Source organism: Phaenicophaeus curvirostris, chromosome 6 (assembly GCF_032191515.1).
Source record: "Phaenicophaeus curvirostris isolate KB17595 chromosome 6, BPBGC_Pcur_1.0, whole genome shotgun sequence".
NCBI lineage: Eukaryota > Metazoa > Chordata > Aves > Cuculiformes > Cuculidae > Phaenicophaeus > Phaenicophaeus curvirostris.
This window is the reverse complement of record NC_091397.1, coordinates 25,475,752-25,499,833: the sequence shown is the minus strand read 5'-3', so window position 1 is coordinate 25,499,833 and position 24,082 is coordinate 25,475,752. Positions and strand designations below refer to the sequence as shown.

Here is a 24,082-nt window from a genome sequence, read left to right as displayed (position 1 = left end):
ATTTTATTGCCAAGAATCAGAGTAAAGTTATCCTCCACAAGCCATGAAGCTGTATGTAAATTAATTCTAGAATATAAATTTGCTTATTAAAAAAGTAGCTCAGGTGTCTCTAGGCTGCAGGTTACAGCACATTTATAATTCAGTTTTAGTTTAAACTTTTCCTGCCAACATACTACAACAATTACAAAACAAACACAGATTATATAGTGTAATGATTCAGAAGAGTGGTTAATAGTGGTACAGTGAAGGGGGAAACTACTGAGGATGCTTATGCTTCTTTTATAAATGCATCAATTTTACTTTTCTAAGCAGAAAATTAAATTTCAATTCAAAGCTGCTTTAGAGAGCGACACTTAATGATCACTGTTTTATATTACTCACAAATAAAATCACACAGAAGCTGAAATCTGCCCAAAGTCACCTTACCTTATACAATTGTAGTGTTTGAAAGTGCTGGCAGCTTTCTGGCATTCTAAGCACAGCTGAATAGCTCCTGGATAGTCCTCTTCCTTAGGATAAAATACAATGGAAAGCTAATTTGGCTTTTGAAGCAAACACTGTAACACATATTACTGCTTGCATGCTTACGTATAAAATATCAAAACTAAAATATTTTCCCTTTTACCTCTATACAATAAAGTTAAAGGAAATGAGTGAAGTTCTACTGCAGAACTTAATGTGCAAGCAGTTTAGAATTACAGACATGTTACCAAATGTGAAAACATTTTGCATAACCTTATGCAAAAGAATTACTGTTTAGTTTACTTCCCCATTCCTACAAAATGTATCAGAAAGCTTTTATTACAAAACTACTAACATTTTCCCAGCTAACTTTCAAATCTTTGTTAATACCATACCATCTCTTAATGAGCAAGGAAAGAATTTACTTCAGACACTGGCAGGCTGCTGCCATAGTTTACAAAACCCAAAAAGAGACAAGGGAGACACTCCTGCACTATGCCCAAATAAACACTATTTTGTTTGACACATTCTATGGCTTATTAGAAAGTAATTTAAAGACAACTGGCTCATAAAAGCCTCCAGGAAAAAACAACATGCTTTAGGAAAAAAAAATATGGAGACATTGTCCTAATTTATAAGGAGAATATCAAATAGGTACACAGATCAATCAGGAAGTGCAAGAAGACACCACAACAAAAACAGAGGCAAAACATACATATTAAAAAAAACCCAAAACAAAACAGGATCTTGCTAACAGAACATAGACAGGACCTTGGAGTTTGTATTCTATTAGATACAAGGCCAGAAAGGCTCTTGGAGGAAGGAAAACCCTTTTTAATAGTTAAGAGCTTCCCTCTTTTATCCTAATTACATCCGTTATATTACATGCTTCTGAAAGCTCAAAGTCATTGATTGAAGAGTAAAAATGCAAGGGCAATTTATATTCATCTTTTAGCATAAAGGAGTTTTTGAAATGAAATTGGTTTTAACCGCAGCATTCTAATGCAGATCAAGCTTAGCTAAAACCACAGAACCCCCCACTCACATTATCCATTAGATCAAAACAGAATAGTACAGTGGTCTAAAATGATTGCTGTATTTACAGCTCTTTGCATTCTTCTCCATCCCAGTACTTGCTCCATTAAGTCTAACAAAGCTCAAAGCAGAAAACCTGTTTGGATAACATATATTACTACTATATTCCATGTGCACCTCACCCCTGTAAGGTACTATAGCTTCATGTCTGGTCGTTCTTCAATTGGGAACCCTATCTAAATGTTCTTCTGTGAATGCCTACTAATAATGCTCATGCATATTCTAAGCTTTCAAGTTCTTCATGCAGTAAAGGAAAAAGATTAACCAACATCTGGAACATCTGATTGGGGGCAGACATTAAGCACAGCTCTAAAACTGCACTCAGCCAGAAAGGGCAGTCCCAGCCCTCAATGTTTAAAAATCACTGGCAGATTATGATAACCAGACATTAGGGTCGGTGTGTGCATGCAACACCCACACCTCTGTCTCAGGATAAGTAGACAGTGAAGAGCTGATTTCCTTTGAAAAAAAATAAAGGATAGAAATGAAAAGCTAATTATTGCTTAGGGCTTAATGAGCGGAAGGTAATCTAAATTAACAATAATAACCCTGTAAATTAATACCTTCTTGCTTGATAAAGAAGAGCAAAGTACACTGACACAAAGTGTATTACCCAAGAGTTAAACTCAAAGAATCTTAAGAGCTACAATTATTAAGACTCAATTTCCAAATTTAGTAACTAGGGGTTATCATAATGACATTCCATGCACTATTACCTATAAATATCCAGCAAACTAGCAAGTTAAAATTGCTACACTACATGATTAAAATATAGTTGTCAATAAAATCCTGAAACTGTCTTTCATACAATTTAATCACCTTAAGATAAGATGTTGGTTTTGCTCTGTGCAGTATCTACTGAATTTTTAGGCAGTACATACACTGTATCAGTAGAATTTTCAGTGTCATGGTCTGCATGGTACAATGTTTTCTATAACTGACATAATGAATAAGGAGAGAACTTACTATACTTACAAATAAAATACTAAGTAGGGAGCCCATACATAAATTTGAGCAGCGATATACCAGTGGAATTACTTTATCAAGACACAGCATATCAACAATCAGCTAAAGCTCACCTTCTTTTTTCTTCCAAATACCAAGCTAAGGCCAGGAAAGAAGCATAAATTAAAGGTAGGGAGGGGAGTGAAGACTCTATAGCACTCTTAATGAACGAAGTCAAGCCTCAGTGCTCAGATCTAAATGCAGGACTGAGTCTTTGACAGAAAATACTCAACTCACCCCACCCTGACACAGAGGCCATCTAATTTGATACGAAGTATTTCTCACAAGGTTTAAAAAAAGAATAACAATATAATTTCACCACATGCACACACTCACACCCTGTTTGCAAAGCGAATGAAAGAAGGGACAAAATTAAGGTGACTGACAAAAGTAGACTTAGAATAGCTTCAAACTATAATAGTCTGGCATGGGCATACCTCCAACATCTCACTCAAACGCACATCAGTTCTTTGCTGAAAATAAAAAAAAAAAAGATTACTACACAGAAATTAAGAACAACATTTTGCAATTGAACAAAAACAACTGTACCTACCAGTGTTTTTATTGTTCTCAGAGACTTTAGCAATCCAATAAGCAACTGTCGTTTCCTTTGATTTGCAAGAAGCCCCAAACTAGTTTGTGTGAAGCCCTCCTTTGCTATATTCAAGTGTCTGCATAAGTTAAAAATAAACACAATCTTCAGCAATACGTAAAATAAAACTTCTTTCTAATAAATTCTAACATATCCATCAAATTACATGCTAGAAAATAAGACTCTCAGCATTGTTAAGGAAACCCAGAAACTAAGATGATACCAACAGGCTACTAAGAAGCTCATGTTTTCCCTTCTGCAGAACTTGTCCCTGGATCAACCATATTTCTCAACAGGTTACTGTTTTAAAGAGAACTCCCAGCTGAAAAAGTGAGAGCTGCAAGAGAGAAAGCAGCTGCTATTTGTTTCAGCATCTTTAACTAACATTGCTAATTCCATTTAGCACATAAACAGGAAATAACATTGGCAAGCAAACTTCCTGGATTTAGATTTCTTCTTAAACAGGTTTTCCCCCTTTTGATCTCTTCCATTATTTATGCAAGGTACCTTCTTCCGTTTGTGCAAATAACAGCTGCTAACTGAAGGCCAGCCTGCAATGAGGTAATACGCTCAAGTTCCTACAGAGAGACAACAGGTCAAATAAACACACAAGTTAAAGTCATGCTACATATCCAAGAAGACTAGTGATTAATAGGTTTCTCTTGAGATGCTATAATGACTTTGTTGGGTTACCTTATATGCTATTTGTTTCATCACTTTTTATATAGGCTAGGTACTGGAATGTAACCTGAATATAAACTTACATTCTAAAGTACAATTCTCTTTTGAAGAAAGATACTTGAAATCCTTTTTCATTACAGTGGAACCATCTATATTTATGTGCTGTACACAAGAATTCCTTAGCCAAAAACATTCTTTAGCCAAAGATTCTCTATACTAAGAGTGCACCACAATAAGATGATTAAAGCTTTAGGGACGGAAGCACGGGGTTTAATTAGCATTAATACATCAGAAAGCAGCAAAAAAAAAAAAAAAAGTTCTGTTTCACACAGCATTTTCTTGTTTAGAAGCATTTGATGTCACTCCATAATAAACATTAATTGCATCCTGTTGAATTTCAGCTAAATACTCTTGAACACAGGTGACTTGAATTTAGCTTGATTCTGACTTTGTGAAGTGCTTGGCATAATCTCAGCTCCTTTAAAAACATACATTAACTGTATGATTCTAAAGATATGACAAATAAAAACAAATTTAAAGTTTAGTTCAATTCAAGATCACTTCCTGGTCAGTCTCCAAAGTTACAAGTAATTCTCACAAACCACAGAGCTGACCCAGTCCCTCCTTTATGTTAGTAATGTCACTTTGCGAAAAATGACAGCTGAGTTGCTGATATGCATAACATCTTAAGAAACCAAATTCAACGATTATTTCCTGAGCACCTGCTTCTCACTGAAGCCAAACCTTGCAAATGTCAGAGCTATTCAAAAGCCCATTGTTGCCTTTTTCATGAGGAAATGCATACAATAAGGAGAAACTCCATTCCAGTCTTGCCTCTTGCAAAGCTTCTGTAAGATCTCTGCTTTGAGCATGACTGAACGGGGAGGCTCAGGGAAAGAGTGTAACCTAATGGTCCCCAGAGAGGGAGTCTTCAATCCAGCATTTAGGGCTGAATACATTTTTGCTGTTCTCAAAGTCAATCTTCCACTCATTAGCTGTTCCTAAAGCACGACTTTCCTTCTAGGGAGAATGGGAAATTATAATCTCTCGCCTTCCACCTGTGCCATGCCCTTTAAACCCATAATAGTGCCTCTTAGGCCAGTAATTCATACTAGGAACTGGGTGCAAAACATGACCCTCACACTTCTCTTTGCACTGTGGAAACGTGTCCAGGAGACAGCCAACAGCATTTTTTCTTCTTCTAATAACCTGTTATTGTAATGGGACACTGAGCTGGAGCTGCCATTATGAAGTACCACAGCACATCAGGAAGTTTATTTCATGAGTCAGTGGGAAAGTGAGTCCCAAGATGCCCACCACAAATCTCTGATAAGTCTACTGACAAGAATAACTCCATGAAAGCCAGTGCCCAGAAGTAACACTGAAGACTTACTGACTTAACCAGGCAAATCTGCATTTGAGAAACATTTTTCAAAGATTCTTATTGGCATGATGGATTTTTAACTGTCTCTTGGGAACATCTGAGAGAACTTGGTATAAAACACATACACCTCACTAAAATGTTTCTGGGGTGAGAATATTATCATTACACAGAAAAATGTAAGAGGCACATTCTCCACAGGACTGTTATGCATTGAGGGAGTGGGAGTTTAAGTGAAGCTGCGGGATTCAGAAAAAGCAGCACTCGCTCAGCATCATCAATCCTGCACAACAGCAAAATTATACCAGGATTTGATACCACTTAATTACATTTTCTATTCCCCCTCTATGTGATCTTATGGAGACTCGACCACTGTAGCACCGACCCAGCCTCCTTCTGCAATAGCCCCCCACCTGATTCCTTTAAATAAAACTGAAATAATATTTCCCTTACAGTTGTTTTCTTTTTTCCACCAGCTACTGTAGGAGATGACGCCCACAATGCTCACCCCCCTCATTTTCTTTCAGACAGGAGCACTCCTTCTACCCAGTAAAATGCAGAACACAGATGGAACACTCACAAGGTCACAAAAGCTAGATGTGTGGGCCTTGAGTGCAACAGAGCACAAGAGGAAGTTGTGCCCTCTGGATGAAAAAGTAATTCCAGCTCAATGACATCTAATTTTCCTTAACACCCAGAGGGTACAAGCCCTAGTCTGCAGCAACTGTGTTTTCAGCTGAGAAGCAGGATGCAAAGAAGAGAGGGATTGAACAGGGAGAGGCAGAGGGACTGGAGAGGCAGAGGAACTGGAGATTCTTGACCAAAATGAGAATTGCCATAATAACTGGTATGACAATGCTTAGACAAGGCACTGTACACACAAAGAATTATCCAACACTACCACTGGATATTTCTCAGAATATTTTGAACAGCAATCCCAATTTTTCACTTTTCAGAATTCTCACTGTTGCTTCCTGGGGTGATCAGACAAAATCGGGTAAAGCTGGGCAAATATATAGGGGCATTAGTGCTACAGACTAGGAGAAGTCTGTCTAGAAAGCTGCCTGGAGGAGAGGGACCTGGGGGTGTTGGTTGACAGCCGACTGAACATGAGCCAGCAGTGTGCCCAGGTGGCCAAGAAGGCCAATGGCATCTTGGCTTGTATCAGAAACGGTGTGACCAGCAGGTCCAGGGAGGTTATTCTCCCTCTGTACTCGGCACTGGTGAGACCGCTCCTCGAATCCTGTGTTCAGTTCTGAGCCCCTCATCACAAGAAGGATGTTGAGGCTCTGGAGCGAGTCCAGAGAAGAACAACAAAGCTGGTGAGGGGGCTGGAGAACAGAACAGGCCTTATGAGGAGCGGCTGAGAGAGCTGGGATTGTTTAGCCTGGAGAAGAGGAGGCTGAGGGGAGACCTTATTGCTTTCTACAACTACCTGAAAGGAGATTGTAGAGAGGAGGGTGATGGCTTCTTCTCCCAAGTGACGGGGGACAGGACGAGAGGGAATGGCCTCAAGCTCCGCCAGGGGAGGTTTAGGCTTGACATCAGGAAAAATTTTTTCACAGAAAGGGTCACTGGGCACTAGAACAGGCTGCCCAGGAAGGTGTCACCTTCCCTGGAGGTGTTTAAGGCACAGGTGGATGAGCTGCTGAGGGTCATGGTTTAGTGTTTGATAGGAACGGTTGGACTCGATGATCCGGTGGGTCTCTTCCAACCTGGTTATTCCACGATTCTGTGATTCTGTTCTCCAGGCCTTTCACCAGCTTTGTCGCTCTTCTCTGGACTCTCTCCAGAGCCTCAACATCCTTCTTGTGGTGAGGGGTCCAGAACTGAACACAGGATTCGAGGAGCGGTCTCACCAGTGCCGAGTACAGAGGGAGAATAACCTCCCTGGACCTGCTGGTCACACCGTTTCTGATACAAGCCAAAATGCCACTGGCCTTCTTGGCCACCTGGGCACACTGCTGGCTCATCTTCAGTCGGCTGTCAACCAACATCCCCAGGTCTTTCTCCTCCAGGCAGCTTTCTAGACAGATTTCTCCTAGCCTGTAGCACTGCAGGCACCAGAGAAGCTTCTTTTCAAATCCATTATAATCCCGTGAATTCATATTTCCAGAAATGCTTCTTAAAATGGTCATGTGCCAAAGCCTTATCATTTCAAGGACCTCCAGCTCAATACACCCTTGATTCTTTTCACTCTTTAGATACAGGTTTAGCATACATAGACAGCTAGTTCCAAGGAGGCAGGGCATCTCTGCTAACAAATTATTATATCAGATTTAATCACAAATGAAAGAAAAGCATCATTATAACAGCACCAAATGGAGTGGTTTACTCTCTAAAAGTGACTGTTAGTTGCCTTACCTGAACATATGCAGGCTGTTTTTCTAGAATCAAGTCCGCAACTTTCTTCGATACCTTAAGGAGAAGAATATTACATGTGACACATAGCAATCTCAATTAAGTAGGCAATTCCTCCACTAAAGTTCTATAACAAGTGTGTGCTTGTGTATCATTTGGTTCTGTAGTTTTCAAGTTTATTAATAAATAAGCCATAACAAAGTAAAAAAACCCAAAAAATATACTATCAGCTTTCCTTAGGAGCATGATACGAAACATGTTTATAGTTCCATCTAGGAATTAGTGGTCATTTTTAAATTAATCCCTTTCCTCTCTGCTTGTTAGAGAACATGCTAGAATAGAAAACAGAAATATGGGACACTATAGATGTTCACATTCTGCTTGTGCTACTGCTAGAGTACAAGCTTAAGTTAAACATCTTCCATGAAGAACCAGACACACATTTCTTGTTAAAAGTTTTGGCTTTGACAGTTTTTGTTCAGGTTGTGGGGGCTCTTGTTTGGTTTTTGTTTTGTTTTTTTCTAAAAGAAAGACAAATCTAGGTCATATTTCCTGGAAACCCACATTCGTTCACACTCCTATTACTCATTAGCCATATGCACTTTCCAGTTCACATGTTTCAGGAGCAGCCATGCACCGAAACTACTCCCCTAGCCGCAGCCAGTTCCCATCAGGCAGGTAGAATGGCCAAGGCATTGATAACACACTTTAGGATTATCTAGCATATGTCAATGAAGCTGTCTCAGCCTTGAGTGTATTTCCTTGCAAAACTAGGTCACCAACACATACCTCCTTAAACCTGAAACCAACCAACCAAAACACCAATACAAAACTGAAAACCAACACCCGTTTTGAGCTTCTTCCCTTCTACCTCTTGGTGAGAAACGTGGAATATTCATTTGCTCAGCTTCTCACTAATACTTTACAAAATTTCATACACCGATTCTGGGAAAAGCAATCTTAGAAGGAACTTATTCTCTATGTATTGTTAATGATCAAATACTATACTTCTGTACAATTTATTCATTTATAGACATGAACTAGGATTATTACTGTTATTTTACTTGCAGGTACTCCCCAGATGCCACAGTTAATACATTCAGTTCCCATACCATATTATTCATCTTTAAAAGAGGAATGAATCAAGAGTCAACGTATGAATAGAAAATAAAAAGCCTGAAATGTAAAAAGTACCTTTCAGAAGCTGCAAATCTGATTTCCCTCCGTAAAATAGGGATATTACTCATAGTTACATCTCACTTATTTTGTTACATAATAATTGTGTACCAGTATTCACTAGAAACGCTTGCTGATGATTAACAAATTGGCAATCGTGGGTGAAAAAAACAAAAATAGTCATCCTATAGAAAGAGTTTTAAAAGCAAGTTATGTTTTATGTTGCCAGAAATCCCTCAAAAAAAGTTATTCTATCACAGTATTCAACACTGTTGAACAGTCTGGCAACACATAGGAAAAGCTGAAGATTCAGAAAGTTGAGTTTCTAAAGAAAGAGTTAGGACATTTGCTCCTTGTTACAATATTTAGCATCAAGATTTATTTACATAATTTTATATAAGTATATGATTTACTGACATGATTTTCCACTATAAAAGCACAAAACAATATTAAAGGAAAAAAATGTTAATTTTCTGAAGTGCTTAAGAAACCAAAACTTCTTCAGTTACATCTCTGACTAGTCTTCTAGATAATGCAACAAATTGCTTGACGGTACAGAGGAAACAGCTTTACTTACAGCAGCTTGCTGTTGTTTTAATTTGTCTCTGTACTCTTCCAGTTCTTGAAGATTAAGTACTGGAGGAAGCCTCTGTGTGTAAACAACAAATTAAATTCAGTCAGAAATTAAAGGACATTACAGAATCACAGAATCACAGAATCACAGAACAACCAGGTTGGAAGAGACCCACCGGATCACCGAGTCCAACCGTTCCTACCAAACACTAAACCATATCCCTCAGCACCTCGTCCACCCGTGCCTTAAACACCTCCAGGGAAGGTGACTCAACCACCTCCCTGGGCAGCCTGTTCCAGTGCCCAATGACCCTTTCTGTAAAGAATTTTTTCCTAACGTCTAGCCTAAACCTCCCCTGTCGGAGCTTGAGGCCATTCGCTCTTGTCCTGTCCCCTGTCACTTGGGAGAAGAAGCCAGCACCCTCCTCTCTACAACGTCCTTTCAGGTAGTTGTAGAGAGCAATGAGGTCACCCCTCAGCCTCCTCTTCTCCAGGCTAAACAACCCCAGCTCTCTCAGCCGCTCCTCATAAGGCCTGTTCTCCAGCCCTTTCACCAGCTTTGTCGCTCTTCTCTGGACTCTCTCCAGAGCCTCAACATCCTTCTTGTGGTGAGGGGCCCAGAACTGAACACAGTATTCGAGGAGCGGTCTCACCAGTGCCGAGTACAGAGGGAGGATAACCTCCCTGGACCTGCTGGTCACGCCGTTTCTGATACAAGCCAAGATGCCATTGGCCTTCTTGGCCACCTGGGCACACTGCTGGCTCATATTCAGTCGGCTGTCAACCAACACCCCCAGGTCCCTCTCCTCCAGGCAGCTTTCTAGACAGACTTCTCTCAGTCTGTAGCACTGCATAGGGTTGTTGTGCCCCAAGTGAAGGACCCGGCATTTGGCCTTGTTAAACCTCATGCCATTGGACTCTGCCCAGCGGTCCAGCCTGTTCAGATCCCTTTGCAGAGCCTCCCGACCCTCCAGCAGATCGACACTTCCACCCAGCTTAGTGTCGTCCGCAAACTTGCTAAGGGTGCATTCGATGCCTTCATCCAGGTCATTGATGAAGACATTGAACAGGGCTGGACCCAGCACCGAGCCCTGGGGAACCCCACTTGTCACTGGCCTCCAGCTGGATTTCACACCATTTACCACCACTCTCTGGGCCCGGCCATCCAACCAGTTTTCCACCCACGAGAGTGTGCGCCTGTCCAGCCCAGAGGCTGACAGTTTCTCAAGCAGAACGCTGTGAGAAACTGTGTCAAAGGCTTTGCTGAAGTCCAGGAAGACCACATCCACCGCCTTTCCCTCATCCAGTAGCCGGGTCACTTTGTCATAGAAGGCGATCAGGTTAGTCTGGCAAGACCTGCCTTTTGTGAACCCATGTTGACTGGGCCTGATCACCCGGTTCTCTTGCATGTGCTTCATGATAGCACTCAAGATCACCTGTTCCATGACTTTCCCTGGCACTGAGGTCAGACTGACAGGCCTGTAGTTTCCTGGGTCCTCCCTGCGGCCCTTTTTGTAGATGGGCACAACATCAGCCAGCCTCCAGTCCAGTGGGACTTCCCCAGTCTTCCAGGACTGTTGGAAGATGATGGAAAGGGGTTTGGCCAGCACATCCGCCAGCTCCTTCAGTACCCTAGGGTGAATCCCGTCCGGCCCCATAGACTTGTGACTGTCCAGTCGGGCTAGCAAGGCTCTGACCACCTCCTCTTGGATCATGGGAGCCTCATTATGCTCCTCTAGCTCCTGGGTTTGTACACAGGCGGAACGACCCTCCTTACGACTAAAGACTGAGGCAAAGAAGGCATTAAGTACCTCAGCCTTTTCCTCATCCATTTCCTCAGCCATTTTCCTCATCCATTACACTCACATGCAGAATCAACCAACCAATCAATTCTAGTAAAGAAACATTCATATTGCATCTGCAATCTAATTTGCAGAATTAATCCATTATTTCAAATTAAAGATACTGAAACAAATCAGTGCTAAGACAATGTATTATCATAATTACATCATAGAATATGATAATTATCTCAAAATCACTGTATTTTAAGCCATATATGTAACACAACCCACCTAATCATTGAAATTATGTCTCAGTCAGTTTGCTAAAAATACATCTAAGATATAAAACTTCCCCCCCTTCCCCCCCAGATATTTTGGCTTTTTCATGGTAGTTTAAGTTATGAAATGCCTGTTAGCACAACTGGTATTAATTCTACCACATTAAAAAAAAGAGACTCGATACAAATACTGAGCTAGAAGCTCCACACAGCTGCAAGATGAGGAGAGATTGTACAGTTTTGCATTAATGAAGATATAAGAAACAAAATAAAAAATAGCTCTTTGAAACAAGCATATACTTTTGACCCTCGTTTTTCATATTATATTGTCTTTTTTTTTTTAAGAAGACTGCTTACCTCTAATTCATACTTCACAATATCAAAGGAATCATTGGAAAAATAAACTTCTTCAATGCTGTTAATTACTTCCTGCTGAGCTTGAGGATCAGTTGGTTCTTCACACAGTTCTCTGAGATCCTCCTTCACAAAACAAAAAAGGATTTCCATAATGTACTATCACGTCATAACAAGAAAAAAATCTTTTATCAAAACAAGTATTTTTCAAAAGCCATTTACAACATTATACATGAAGCAATGGCCAGGAATAGAAAGATAAGTACACGGAGGCTTGTTCTTCCCACTGCAAACAGCAAGATATTTAAAAGTTTAAAAAGAATACTGTGGAAACTTCAGTGTTGCAGGTCACTTGATCACTTCTTCATCAATACACTTATAGCAAAAACGCATGTTGAGTCTAGAGGTTCTTCCTCCTGAAGTTCACAAAATCTCATAATAGCCTAAAAGTAAAGTGGCATGCTGTTTATCCAGAAGCAAAAAAAAAAAAACGCACCAAAAGGTAACAAGCAAATCCATAATTTTTTAAACCAGAAGAACGATCTTTGTAAATATAAGGCAGACAGCATCACTACAAATGCATAACTTCTCCCCGAGTCCTCAGAATTCACTTTAATAAAAGTCCTGTCATTAAACACCTGAATTTTTTACAGGCAAAACTAGAACAGATCAGCCTTCTTTGCACAAAATTAGTGCAAGATTAGTAGGGTAGTTTAAGCAGAGATGCACTCTCAGCTTCCTGAAAGCTAATATTAAAGAGGTGAAGATCTCCTTATTTGGTGTTACCATCTCCTCTAGAAGATCTTCTCAACAACGCTTACACTGGTTGCAACAAAGTGAGAGCTGAGCCTATGCTTCCTCTTCTCCTCGTATACTGGACATTTCAAGTAGTATTAGTTGTCTCCTGAAGGCTCATTCATCAAAGGAATTAAAAGCCTTTATCAAAGACTCAAAAGGCAAGACATGCAAGGATATTCTTTCAACAAAAATCAAGATTAAAAGGTTCAAACTGCTTGATTATGGAATTTAACCCCCGTGAAGTGATCCAAAGGACTGAAGTGTCCCACAAAGATCCCAACCCTCCCAACAATGCCAAGTTGTTACAGTGGGACGAAGTGCCAGTACTTTCATAACCAAGAGCTCAAGGGCTTATTTCACCAGCTAGAGGCATCAGATTTGAGATTAATCAACTAAACAACTACTAACTTGCTTATTTCATACATCAACTGAAATAAGGTCAATGCATACACGTTATGCCCCATCCCTGAAGGCGGTTCAAGGCAAGGTTGGAGGAGGCTTTGAGCAACCTGATTCAGCAGAAGGCTGCCCCTCCGATGGCAGGGGAGGTGTAACTGGGTAATCTTTAAGTTCTCTTCCAACCCAAACCACTCTATGACTGGTTATGAGGCAAAGCAACATTTTAAATACAAAGCAGGGTGCTGTATCTCTACGTGAGCAGTTTGGGGGACCAAAAAAAAAAAAAAAAAACAAACAACAAACGGAGTGGGCGGATGGAGAAGCCAAAACAGCAGCTCTGATACAGATAAACCCGGATTTCCAGTACACGGAGTCCCCGGGCGGAGCTCGGGCGCCACCCGCCGGAGTGCGGGCAGAGCTGCAGCAGCTTCGAGCGCGACGGGGCAGGGGCCGAACCGGGGACAAGCCAGCGAGGAGCCAGCCCCCTGCCCTCCGCTCCCGTAAAGCCTCCGATCTGAGAGCGCCTGACGGAGAAAGCCGCCCGCAGCGCTGGCACCTCGCTCCCAGCCCCGGGCACCCAGCAGGAGGCCGGGCGAGGGAAAGCGTGGACGCACACAGGAGTGAGAGAAACGAGGAAATAATAGGCATAAATGTGAGAATTAATTGACAAGTTTTGCTGCAGCTGGTTTGTATGTTTAATTATCTTGTAAAGTATATCTGTCTTGTACCAAGAGATAATATTCAGGTTATCTCCAGACATGGATGAATAACCTGAAAGAATAAATGCTTTCTTGGAGTTGGAAGAATTCATTGATATGCTTAATTGTCTTGTGAGATGTAGCTGTCTCGGGTCAGGAGATAACCTGAAGGAAGCCTCCAGACATGGTTGGATAACCCCAAAAAATAAACATTGTTTAAGGACTTAGCAGTTCTTTGTCTAAAACTAGTATATATACCTACTGCTTCTGTAAAATGGGATGCCTTTTTTAGAAGGGCATCCAATTCAGCACTGAATTGTAAAATAAAAATATTATTGACTTTGCTGCAAAGACTCTGTCCTTTATCTTACCAGTGAATAAGTTTTTCTCACATAAATAATAATGGAACAACAATAAACAATAACTGCAAGGAAGAATTATGCTATTCCTTAGACAAGCACTTTAAAAGGGGTTTTAAGCACAGTTCTGCTCTCAGCAAGCCCATCTGCACCACCAGAGGCCACAGCAGCACCTTGCTGTAAGGCAAAGGCTGGGTTACCGATGTGGCACTGCCAGCAGACAGATGGTACCCACAGAACAAGACTGCAGGAAGCTAGCAGGGAAGAGCCTGCGACATCGAAGAGACAAGCAGGACTATATGCAGGCAAACCCATCCCTTAGCTCCAGCCACACAGTTCAACCAGCGGTGACACCTTTCCACCACATATTTCAGCTTCATTAAGAGCATGAGGCAAAAAGGAAAGGAGGGTAGGTTATGAGGGATGAGAACAGAAAGATTCCTGAAAAATAGCCCCTTTAGAGTCTTTTCCAACTTTTTAATCTACGGGTTTGAAATTTTCATCACATGAGGGTGCAGGGATAGGCAGAGGACACACATACTCAGATTTAATGGCACACTACTCTTGCAATAATTTAATTTATAAAACAATCAATCAATTATCTAACCATATGTATTCCTGTCAAATAAATATTCCTGTCAAATAATATTCCGGTCCACACAAAAATTTATTTCACTCTGGACTCCGTAACAAAGTGCAGCTCTATGCTGTATATCTATAAATTAGCTTAACTTCTTACAATACATTGAGTTTTAGCTGTATGAAATAAAAATTAAAAGTTATCCAACACAGACTACAGGGTCAGCTTAATTTGTCGACCACTGCAAATAGAATCATCTAATTTATCATCTGATGTGTGGCTACAAGTTTCTGCATGGTTGTTTGCTAAAAGAAATAAAGAAGATAAACTAAACCCAAGAGAACATCTTTAGGATTATTTGAGTTCTTAGTCTATTGGTATCTTGTCATATTGGAGAAATGAAATTATGTCAGTGCCACAGGTCAATGGTGACTGACATCCCCTGAAGATGTATTAAGAAAGCCATCATGGATATTCTGGATTTAGAGCCAAGTGGTAACAAATAGGGAGGGTTGTTTTTAATATCAGCACTTCAGTGAAACCTAATCAACTTTTTTTTTTTCTTTGAAGACAATCACATTTTTCAGCACAAAAATAAAGCTGATGTGGCTAGGAAAATCACTAGAAAACCATTTTATCCTGTGTCAGAAAGATTGCTCATCTCAGTTTTTCTTGCCAAAAACTACCTAAGAAAATATTCATTAAATAGACAAGGTTTTTCTTCATCTTGCCCATTCCTTCTAGCAAAGCAGCCTAGGGAGAACAACCCTCTAAGATAAACCTAATCTCCTATATGAATTACACTGTCTGCCACCAGCCTTTATGCCACGATGAACTGCAGCTTCCAGTCCATCATGCTCCACTAGTATCAAATACCTAACACACTCAAATCCAATCTATTCACTTGCCACTGAGGGAAGCAAAAATCCTTGGCTAAAGTTTATTCGCTGATATTAGATTTTTGTCATCCCTTCAATCAGAGATACAAAAACATTTCATTACATATATATGAAGCCCATAGCTTCAGGGGCCTCAAGGGAGGACAGATTTAATACTGCAGAGCTTGTACTCATGCATTTTGTAGAGGGAGAGAGAGAACATATATTAAAGCCCTAAAGGCCCTTTTCCACCTAAAACTTTTCAAACTATTTCCACTACAGTATATGTCTTTAAAAGAAAAAAAAAAAAAATTCAACATTAAAATCATTAAAATAGAATTTTATGTAAATTCAGCAATTCCAAGTGCTGTTTTGAATAGAAAAAAAACTATTAAAAATCAGAACAGAGGGAATTACGATGATAACTACATAGAGAACTTCACCACTGCTAAACTGAATCAATTAGATACACAGGATATCAGAAAGAGCAGCACACTGGCAAGGTGAACCCCACAGCATACACTTCAATCCACCTGCCCAGGTTAACACACATGTCCAGCAGTATAAAGTCTCCTGGCAATAATGGGCCAACAGTCTTCTAAGATGCTGTTTCTCGGGCTATAGTTTTGTTTAGCAAGAGACTTCACCTCCTATATAAAAACTGCAGCATTTGTGATGCTAAATGTGTGATAATTTTTTTGCCAGTACTTTGGATCATACTTTCATGGGAAGACAAATTATTCCGTGAGATAATACTTCCTTTCAGGTTACGGTTAGTGCAACCCTAAGCAGCAGGTCTCTCTTTCATAATGCCACCTAAACAGATCACTGAAAGGGAAAGATTAAAAAAAACAAAAAACCCTACGCTGTTTGCATCCACACACTTCTCACATGATTCTGCCTTCCTGCTCTCTGCAAATACAAGTTTACAGGTCTAGGAGCCTGTGGCAATTCCTTGAAATATATTTCAGAAGAGTCATTTAATTGCAAACTCATCTGAAATGCAGTTCAGCAAGTTTTAGATGACTTACCCAGCTATTTCCCGGTACGTCACACTCCCACTCTCCCTGTTTTCTACACTCTCTGTAATTCCAAAACCAATATTGCTCTGTTAAATGAAGCATTACTGTGAGAGAGTCGAAGTAAACACCTTCTGCATTCCAGTCACAATCAACTGAAAACTTGGGAAGCAAAGAAATTTTAAAAAGCTAACTGATACCAGTCAGAAAAATAAAAACCCATCTAAAAAGTTTCCAATCTAATTAGAAGCTGAAGGTCAGCAATAAACCATGCGCATCTACACAGGAAGTGCCAGGGGCCAAGTCTCTACTGTATTCATTTGGACATAGCACCACCACCCCCACCTTTGTCATGAGCCAAAACCACACTGTCAATTTATACCCCTCCATCGTGAACTTTGGTAACACCTATGTTAAAAGCTAATCCTAAATACCAGGATGAAGGCCCTGCTCAACAGATGCAATTAACGGGTACACTGCAATGTCCTACCACCATGAAATAATGTATAAAATATTTTTTTATATATATATACACACACACACACAACATCTTTTCCATTTATCTATATAAAAAGATAAATTCATGTATGATCTATGTCTTATAATGTATGTATAACTATATCTATAAATTCACCTCTAAAATTTTTTCTTCCTCCTCCCTCTACCCCCAGCTAATCCACAGTGAGGGAAGGCAATTCCACAGGGAAGTTTGTGTTATTCCCTTATCTTTCAAACGAAATGCCCAGAAACCTCTTTTGATCTTTCCTTCATCAGCATGTATACAGAGTACTTATTAAAAAGCCCTCATTCTACCAAAAGAAACATTACACTGTGAAAACAATTCTCCTGACAGAGAGAACAACAAATCCTAATCCACAGAACAGATATTCATGACAGTGCTGCTTAATGCACTCCTGAAATATGCTCAGCCACTGTTGGAGAAATAGAATCCCACACAGACTAAGAAAGTCACCCTTCTGTATCTATAGGAAAAAATAAACTTTCAGTGTTGTTTACCACCATAAGCAACAAAGTCAACTAACATTTGTATATAATGTTCAAGCTGCTTATCATCAAGATAAATGTAATCTAATTCAAAGTCAACTCATTAACTCGACACTTGAAATCAAGTGAACAAATTACCTATCTCATACTTTTGTAACAGAATGTACTACACAAAACTTTTATCAGCTTGGGAAACAAGAAAGCTGACAGTAACAGAATGCTTAAAAAATAATTACAGTTGATCAGGGCACACAGAGGAAATAAGGTATCTCAATCAAAAAAGATATGAAATCCCACTGCAATCAACCTTTTATTCTAGAAATCCAGCCCTGCAGTTCAGATTTGCCTTATTTACAGACCACATCACATACTTGAACACTTGCACACTCAATTCTTTATGTAACTGAGTTGGTGGTTTTGCAGGAAGCAAAGTAAAATTTGCCTTCATATGATGGAAGAAAATGGAATTTTTTCAAATAATTTCATTGCTTATAAATTAAAAAACTTGTAGCACATTCACCACTAACATGCTTGCCAGTAAGCCTCCAGTCAGCAAACCAGCAACTTCCAGGTATCAAGTCTCAAATGAATTTTGCTGCTTTTCCTCTCGGGGGATGCAACATCAACATATTCTTCTTCCTATGCTCCGCATTTGCCATTTGACTGCCGAACAACTGTGACAACCCCCATTTTAAAAACACGCTTTTGTCCCTAGAGTTAGCATTATCTGTCAACAGCTCATGCTTTTTCCAGTAATTTAGTCTTTCATTCTGCATGCCACTCTATAGCTTTAACTCAGCTTTTAAAACTTCCAGTAGCACTTGACAATCAATTTGGCAATACCACTTTTAACATGGAAGTGTGATGATGAAAGTGCAGCGTCACAACCCTTCTAAAATCAAAACAGTATTTGGCTAGCGAGCTTCAGAGTTTTGTTATTCAAGATACAAGCAAAACCAGTTATTAAAATGTGGCAGCAGAGCCTAACACACAGGCTTTCCAACAGCAGTATGCAACAGTTTGAAGATATGCTTTTACTCATTCCCTTTAAAAATCTGCACTTTTTCTTCAGTCTTTGCTTTTGCATTCAAAAGTGAATATCCTTTACCAAAGTTGTCCATTATTACAAAAAAATTATCGAAGGGCATTAGCTTATATCCAGCAAAGGTGCTTGATCCTATAACAAGTCTGATTTTTGACATCAGTATGTTGCCAAGCCATTGAACAGAGCTTCAGTTCAAAACAAATACCAATATCCAAAAGCTCAACAAGTTTCAACTTTTGTGCAGTACTAAAACCCAGTCTCCTTGATGGTTACTCATAACCACAAACAAAGGCAATATCTCCTTCTCTCCACCCCAAAAAAGTCTTGTTTTCAGGAAAGTATACCTGAATCTATGCTTACAGTGACAGGAGAAATATTACAGTGACTCATCCAATGTCTCATCATCTGAAAAGTAACATCCTACAATAAAGGTTTTAGCAAAGTTAACGAGGTATGATGATATAAACCGTTCCTTCAAAACAAAAGGGCTGGAAGAAAGGTTACTGTGACAAATGGCTTGGGATCACAGCCAGGAGACAAAGTGATCAAAACACAATAATTTTCCTCAAGATTCTTGTGAGCTAATGTTTTCATTTAATCAGATAGTCATGCAGCTTTATAAGAGTTTCACTCAATACAGCCTGTTGAACAGGAAAAAATCAATGTAAGCAACTCGGAACTCTGAGAATTACTCACCTAAAACATTTTGGAAGGGAAAAAGAGGTATTAGAAGACTGAAAAATATATAAGTCTTATTCTGTGGCACAGAAGTGATTAATACCCAAATTTCATCAGCTTTAAAAAAAGTAATCGTGTGCAAAGTTCTAATGTTGATGCAGTCTTGTCTTTTCAGGCAGAGGATTCATAATTACAATGAGATGCTTGCTGCAGAACAGCTGCAGATGTTTTCGCATTACAAATGTTTGACATAAATATATGAAAAAATTGCAACTTATTGACAGGTATTTGTTTTCCCATTGTTACTGACAAAAGGTGTATGCTTATTAGACACAAAACATCTAACCATTAAAGAATGGGTCATTGAGCACTTTAATGGGCTACCCAGGGAGGCGGTTGAGTCACCTTCCCTGGAGGTGTTTAAGGCACAGGTGGATGAGGTGCTGAGGGGCATGGTTTAGTGTTTGACAGGAATGGTTGGACTCGATGATCCGGTGGGTCTCTTCCAACCTGGTGATTCTATGATTCTATGATTCTAATGGAAACCCAACCAAGATACCCTACATCTACTTTTACCAGTGTAGTCAACTTGGCAAAAGACAGTTTGAAAGTGGATATCAGTAGGTGGCAGGAATCTGCAGTTTTGAAATCCAAGCTGCGGAGATGAGATAGTTCTGAAAACGTAGCTGCAACTGAATACTTTTGCTCTTTGAAATCAATATATTTGCTACTGTTTAACAGAGCATTATATGCCAATTCAGAGATTGTTACTTGATTTTTTTAAATACATAGCAATGCTGATTTTCAAGTCTGTCGCAGCACAAGCAACATATTACACAGTAACTTATATAGAGACAAAGATACACAGGAGGTCTTTTGTTTTGTTTTGTTTTTTAAACTATTGTAAAAAAGGCATCAAACTTCAAGTCAGTAACTTAAATACCTCATTGGTTAAAGGCAAAGACCAAGCTAGGAGAAAATAATAAACAACATCTACATTAAGTCTTGTGAATCATCCACTCATATCAACAGGGTACAATGAGCAGTCAAGCATGATGACAATTGTTCCCCCACACACAAATTACTCAGTGCGATTTGTGAAACAAGAGTGAGCTGGCATCATTTAAGTACCAAGACCCCAAAAAAGCCAAAAAAAAAGTTATTATTATAAAACCATAACATTTAAAGTAGAACATGAACTTAATATATGTGCTGAAGATTAAACCCGTGAAACTACAAAATATACTTATTTCACCAAAACCATGAAGAGAGTAAACACCAAGATTAGAACTATACAAGCTACCCATACAGCATCTAGATTCCAAAGTGAAAAAATAACACTTTTCTTTTTAATTCTTTTTTTTTTCTTCATTCCAGCAGGAAATCTAGATAATATTAAGATCAGCATTCAGTGACAAACTCAAACATCCCCAGAAAATTATAATGCAAATTCATTCTGAGTTAGTGAACTGCTTTGCTTCACAGTTCTTAATTCTTCCATAAAAATAGTTTAAAAGATTTTCAGCAAGAAGTAAAACTGTTGAAAAGAACAACAGCAAACTCCATGTTAAAAAAAAAAAAACCAAACCACTAAGTGTCATCTAGCTGTAAAATGAAAAACTAAAAATGCATGAGGTAGTAGTGGAAGAACTGTGTACCATACCTTACAAGGGATCCGAAAGCTTTCGATAGGACTGAGGTCATGAACACTCTCCTGAGGACTTCTTAGACCCTTTAAAAGAATTTCAATAATCAGTGAAGAGCAATTACTTTACATACCTTGCAATCCAACTGCAAGAGTCTTACCCAGTGTTGAAGTCTTTTAATAGATTACACTGATATGAGACTGGAAGCCTAAGACCTTATTCTATAAACACTCAAACAAGACCATTGATGTATAAATTATGTTCCTCAAACATCTACACATTTCCAACCTTATGCTGCAATATGTACCTTTTCAGAACAGTTCACTAATACTCCCACCATAAAGCTCACTTACATCCTCCTCTCCTCTTCCAGATGTTATTTTTAAAATTAAAAATGCACATTTCCAAAAAACATAATAAACTATATTTCACAAACTTACTGGTTTAATGGGATCAAATAATCTAATTCAGGTTAAGCTCTATCTACTCTGCACAAAAATTATACTATTTTTGCTTGATGGGATATTTGTCTATTTACCATATGGTACTATTAGGACTGGTTTTCCTTACACATAACTACACTGAAAAAGATAGATAATCCACATTAGTTGCTTTTTCTATTAGTAACTCTTTGAAACACATATAGCCACATAAATAGCATATACTTTAGTGGGCTGAAGCATTATACAGGAAGCATCAATTAACCAGTTGGGTATGTGTTCGCTGAATGTCCAGCGCATTCACAATTTTATGAAGCAATACCACAGAACATGCCACTTAGCACATCTTCTACCAGATCCCTAGGCAAAGGTGAATCTAAACATTAATGTTTCAGACACGGTTCTGACTCCAGCTTCCCTTGAGACTGCAAGGCATCTACATGAGACACGAGTTTCAGGCAGACTTCCCTCCTACTCCTGTGGTTGTTGAGCTAACAGTAGTGTTTCCAAGACCCTTTCAGGCCCTGGGTACCTACAGTTCCTTTGAAACAAAAGGACCTATTAAATTACTACATGAGTTTATGATGAGAAAAGTTCATATTTATCTTTTGAAACTGAAAAAGTGGTTTACAAGTTCAGCACTTTTGTGTTAACTACTACATTTTACAATTGTTTCATCTTCCTAGGATGCAGAACCTCTTCATTTTGGTTTTCATTCTCAGATGTCCCTGCACATCATTTCAAAACATCCTCCCCTTCAGTTACCACCACCCTTTGGTGACTCACCTCTATGCATCAGAAATTCAAAGTAACAACAACGAAAGTAACTGCTGCAACTTCTCATACTTTACATAAAACCTTCCACACATTCTCTCAGAAATCTGCAGTATTAGCAGCTTAACTTCAGAAGTAGTAAAAAGTTTCACTTATCAAATGCTAAATGGTATTTAGTCCTTCCCAAAGGCTGAAAATTGCATAAGTTTCATCATTTTCAGACCACAACACTTCCTCACTAGACAGGCTTCCCACAACCCCTCTTAGTCCAGCTGAAAACTGAGAGTTTCCCCAACACAGAAGTGGAGCAGAACATTTTTTTGGAAATCCAGATTGCATGCCGGTGTTCATTTTAAGCCGTGAGGAGACTTCGAATAGTCTCCCCACGGAAGTGGTAGATTCCTCTACACTGGACACTTTTAAGGCTCAGCTCAAGAGTCTTCTGGGCCGTCTCATTTAAACTGTTTATCACCAAAAAAGTTGGACCAGATGATCCCTGAGGTCACTCTCAACCTAGCATTCTATGATTCTATGACTATTGGATTTTTAAGCCCTGCCTCTCACATAAGTTTATGAAAAAAAAACAAACCAAAAAAAACCAACAAAGCTCAGATTCTCACTTATCCATGATTTTCTATTACCATCTAGAATATCTGATGTGGTAGGTGACTTGAGTGATTTTTTAACTTCTCAGGTTTAGGCACTTACACAAACAGACTTCATTTTAGAGGTATTTCATATATATAACTGACTCAGATCTTTTTCTAATGCGCCCCTTTAAAAAAGCTCATAACCTTAGAAATACTGGACCAAATGTGGACTAGATCTGCGTAATCCCAGAGACAAACACTACAGAGAAGCAGGCTGACCGGAATTCATTAAGTACTCTAGCACATATTCAATATTTGCCCTCCCAAGTACTTCCCAAACACCTTTAAAAGCTTGCTTTCCTTCTGACCCAAAACCTTTGCTGTCAGACAAAGCCATGTCACGGTGCCACAGCCCTGCATGTAATAAAATTATACAATATAATAAAATTGTATGTGTAATATACAGGTAAATAATACGTATAAATAATGTACAGATAACGGGAGACCTCATTGCTGTCTGCCTCTGAGGGGAGACCTTATTGCTCTCTACAGCTACCTGAAAGGAGGTTGTAGAGAGGAGAGAGCTGGCCTCTTCTCCCAAGTGACAGGGGACAGGAGAAGGGGGAGTGGCCTCGAGCTCCACCAGAGGAGGTTCAGACTGGATATCAGGAAAAAAATTTTCACAGAAAGAGTCATTGGGCACTGGAACAGGCTGCCCAGGGAGGTGGTTGAGTCCCCATCCCTGGAGGTGTTTAAGGGATGGATAGACGAGGTGCTCAGGGACATGGTTTAGTGGCAGATAGGAATGGTTGGACTCGATGATCCAAGAGGTCTTTTCCAGCAAGTGATTCTATGATTCTATAAATAATATGGATAAATTATAAACGGATAAATAATACGTATTAAACGTATAATAAAATCATACGTGAAACAAGGAAACTGACACAGAGCACTCGTGTCATCTTTAAGGCCACTGCGCTTGTGACCGTGCTGGCACCTGTCGACGCCTCCATGTCTTGGTTTAAAGAGGAAAATAAGCTAACGTGCACCGCGACCCGACGCGACACGGGCGAGTGCGACACCCGCGCCCCTCGCCCCGGCCCCGGGGCCCGCAGGGAGGGCCCGTCCCCCCGCGGCGGGGCCTCACCGCCTTGCCGGGCCGAGCCGCTTACCTGGCGGGTCATCAGCGACTTGATCTTCTGCATGACGGTGCCGGTCCTGCCGTTGCCGCCGCCGCCGCCCCGCAAGCGCTCAGCAGGCGCTCTGAAGCCCCGCCGCCCATGGGGCAGCCATGTTCGACGCCACGTGACCTCGACCGCCCGACGGGAACGGTAGTTCCTGGCGCCAGACTACAAACCCCGGCAGCGGGGCCGGAGGGGCGGGGCGAGGGGAGGGAAAAAGGAAAGGAAGGGAAGTGAACAGGGAAGTGAACAG

The 24,082-nt window shown here is 40.0% G+C and overlaps 1 protein-coding gene across 2 annotated transcripts in view; it reads right to left on the bottom strand.

The window, feature by feature from the left end:
* VPS50 (VPS50 subunit of EARP/GARPII complex) overlaps positions 1 to 23,940 on the bottom strand; it is a 94,971-nt gene extending 71,031 nt beyond the window's left edge. For both annotated transcript variants that reach the window (XM_069859637.1, XM_069859638.1), the window contains exons 1-9: positions 23,821 to 23,940; positions 20,862 to 20,930; positions 11,743 to 11,865; positions 9,331 to 9,402; positions 7,581 to 7,634; positions 3,662 to 3,732; positions 3,116 to 3,233; positions 3,000 to 3,035; positions 427 to 509 (exon numbers count right to left, since the gene is read on the bottom strand). In XM_069859637.1, the coding sequence (XP_069715738.1) occupies positions 427 to 509; positions 3,000 to 3,035; positions 3,116 to 3,233; positions 3,662 to 3,732; positions 7,581 to 7,634; positions 9,331 to 9,402; positions 11,743 to 11,865; positions 20,862 to 20,930; positions 23,821 to 23,853 (659 nt within the window). In that variant the 5' untranslated portion in view covers positions 23,854 to 23,940. The remainder of the gene's footprint in view (positions 1 to 426; positions 510 to 2,999; positions 3,036 to 3,115; positions 3,234 to 3,661; positions 3,733 to 7,580; positions 7,635 to 9,330; positions 9,403 to 11,742; positions 11,866 to 20,861; positions 20,931 to 23,820) is intronic.
* Positions 23,941 to 24,082: the final 142 nt, after the last annotated feature.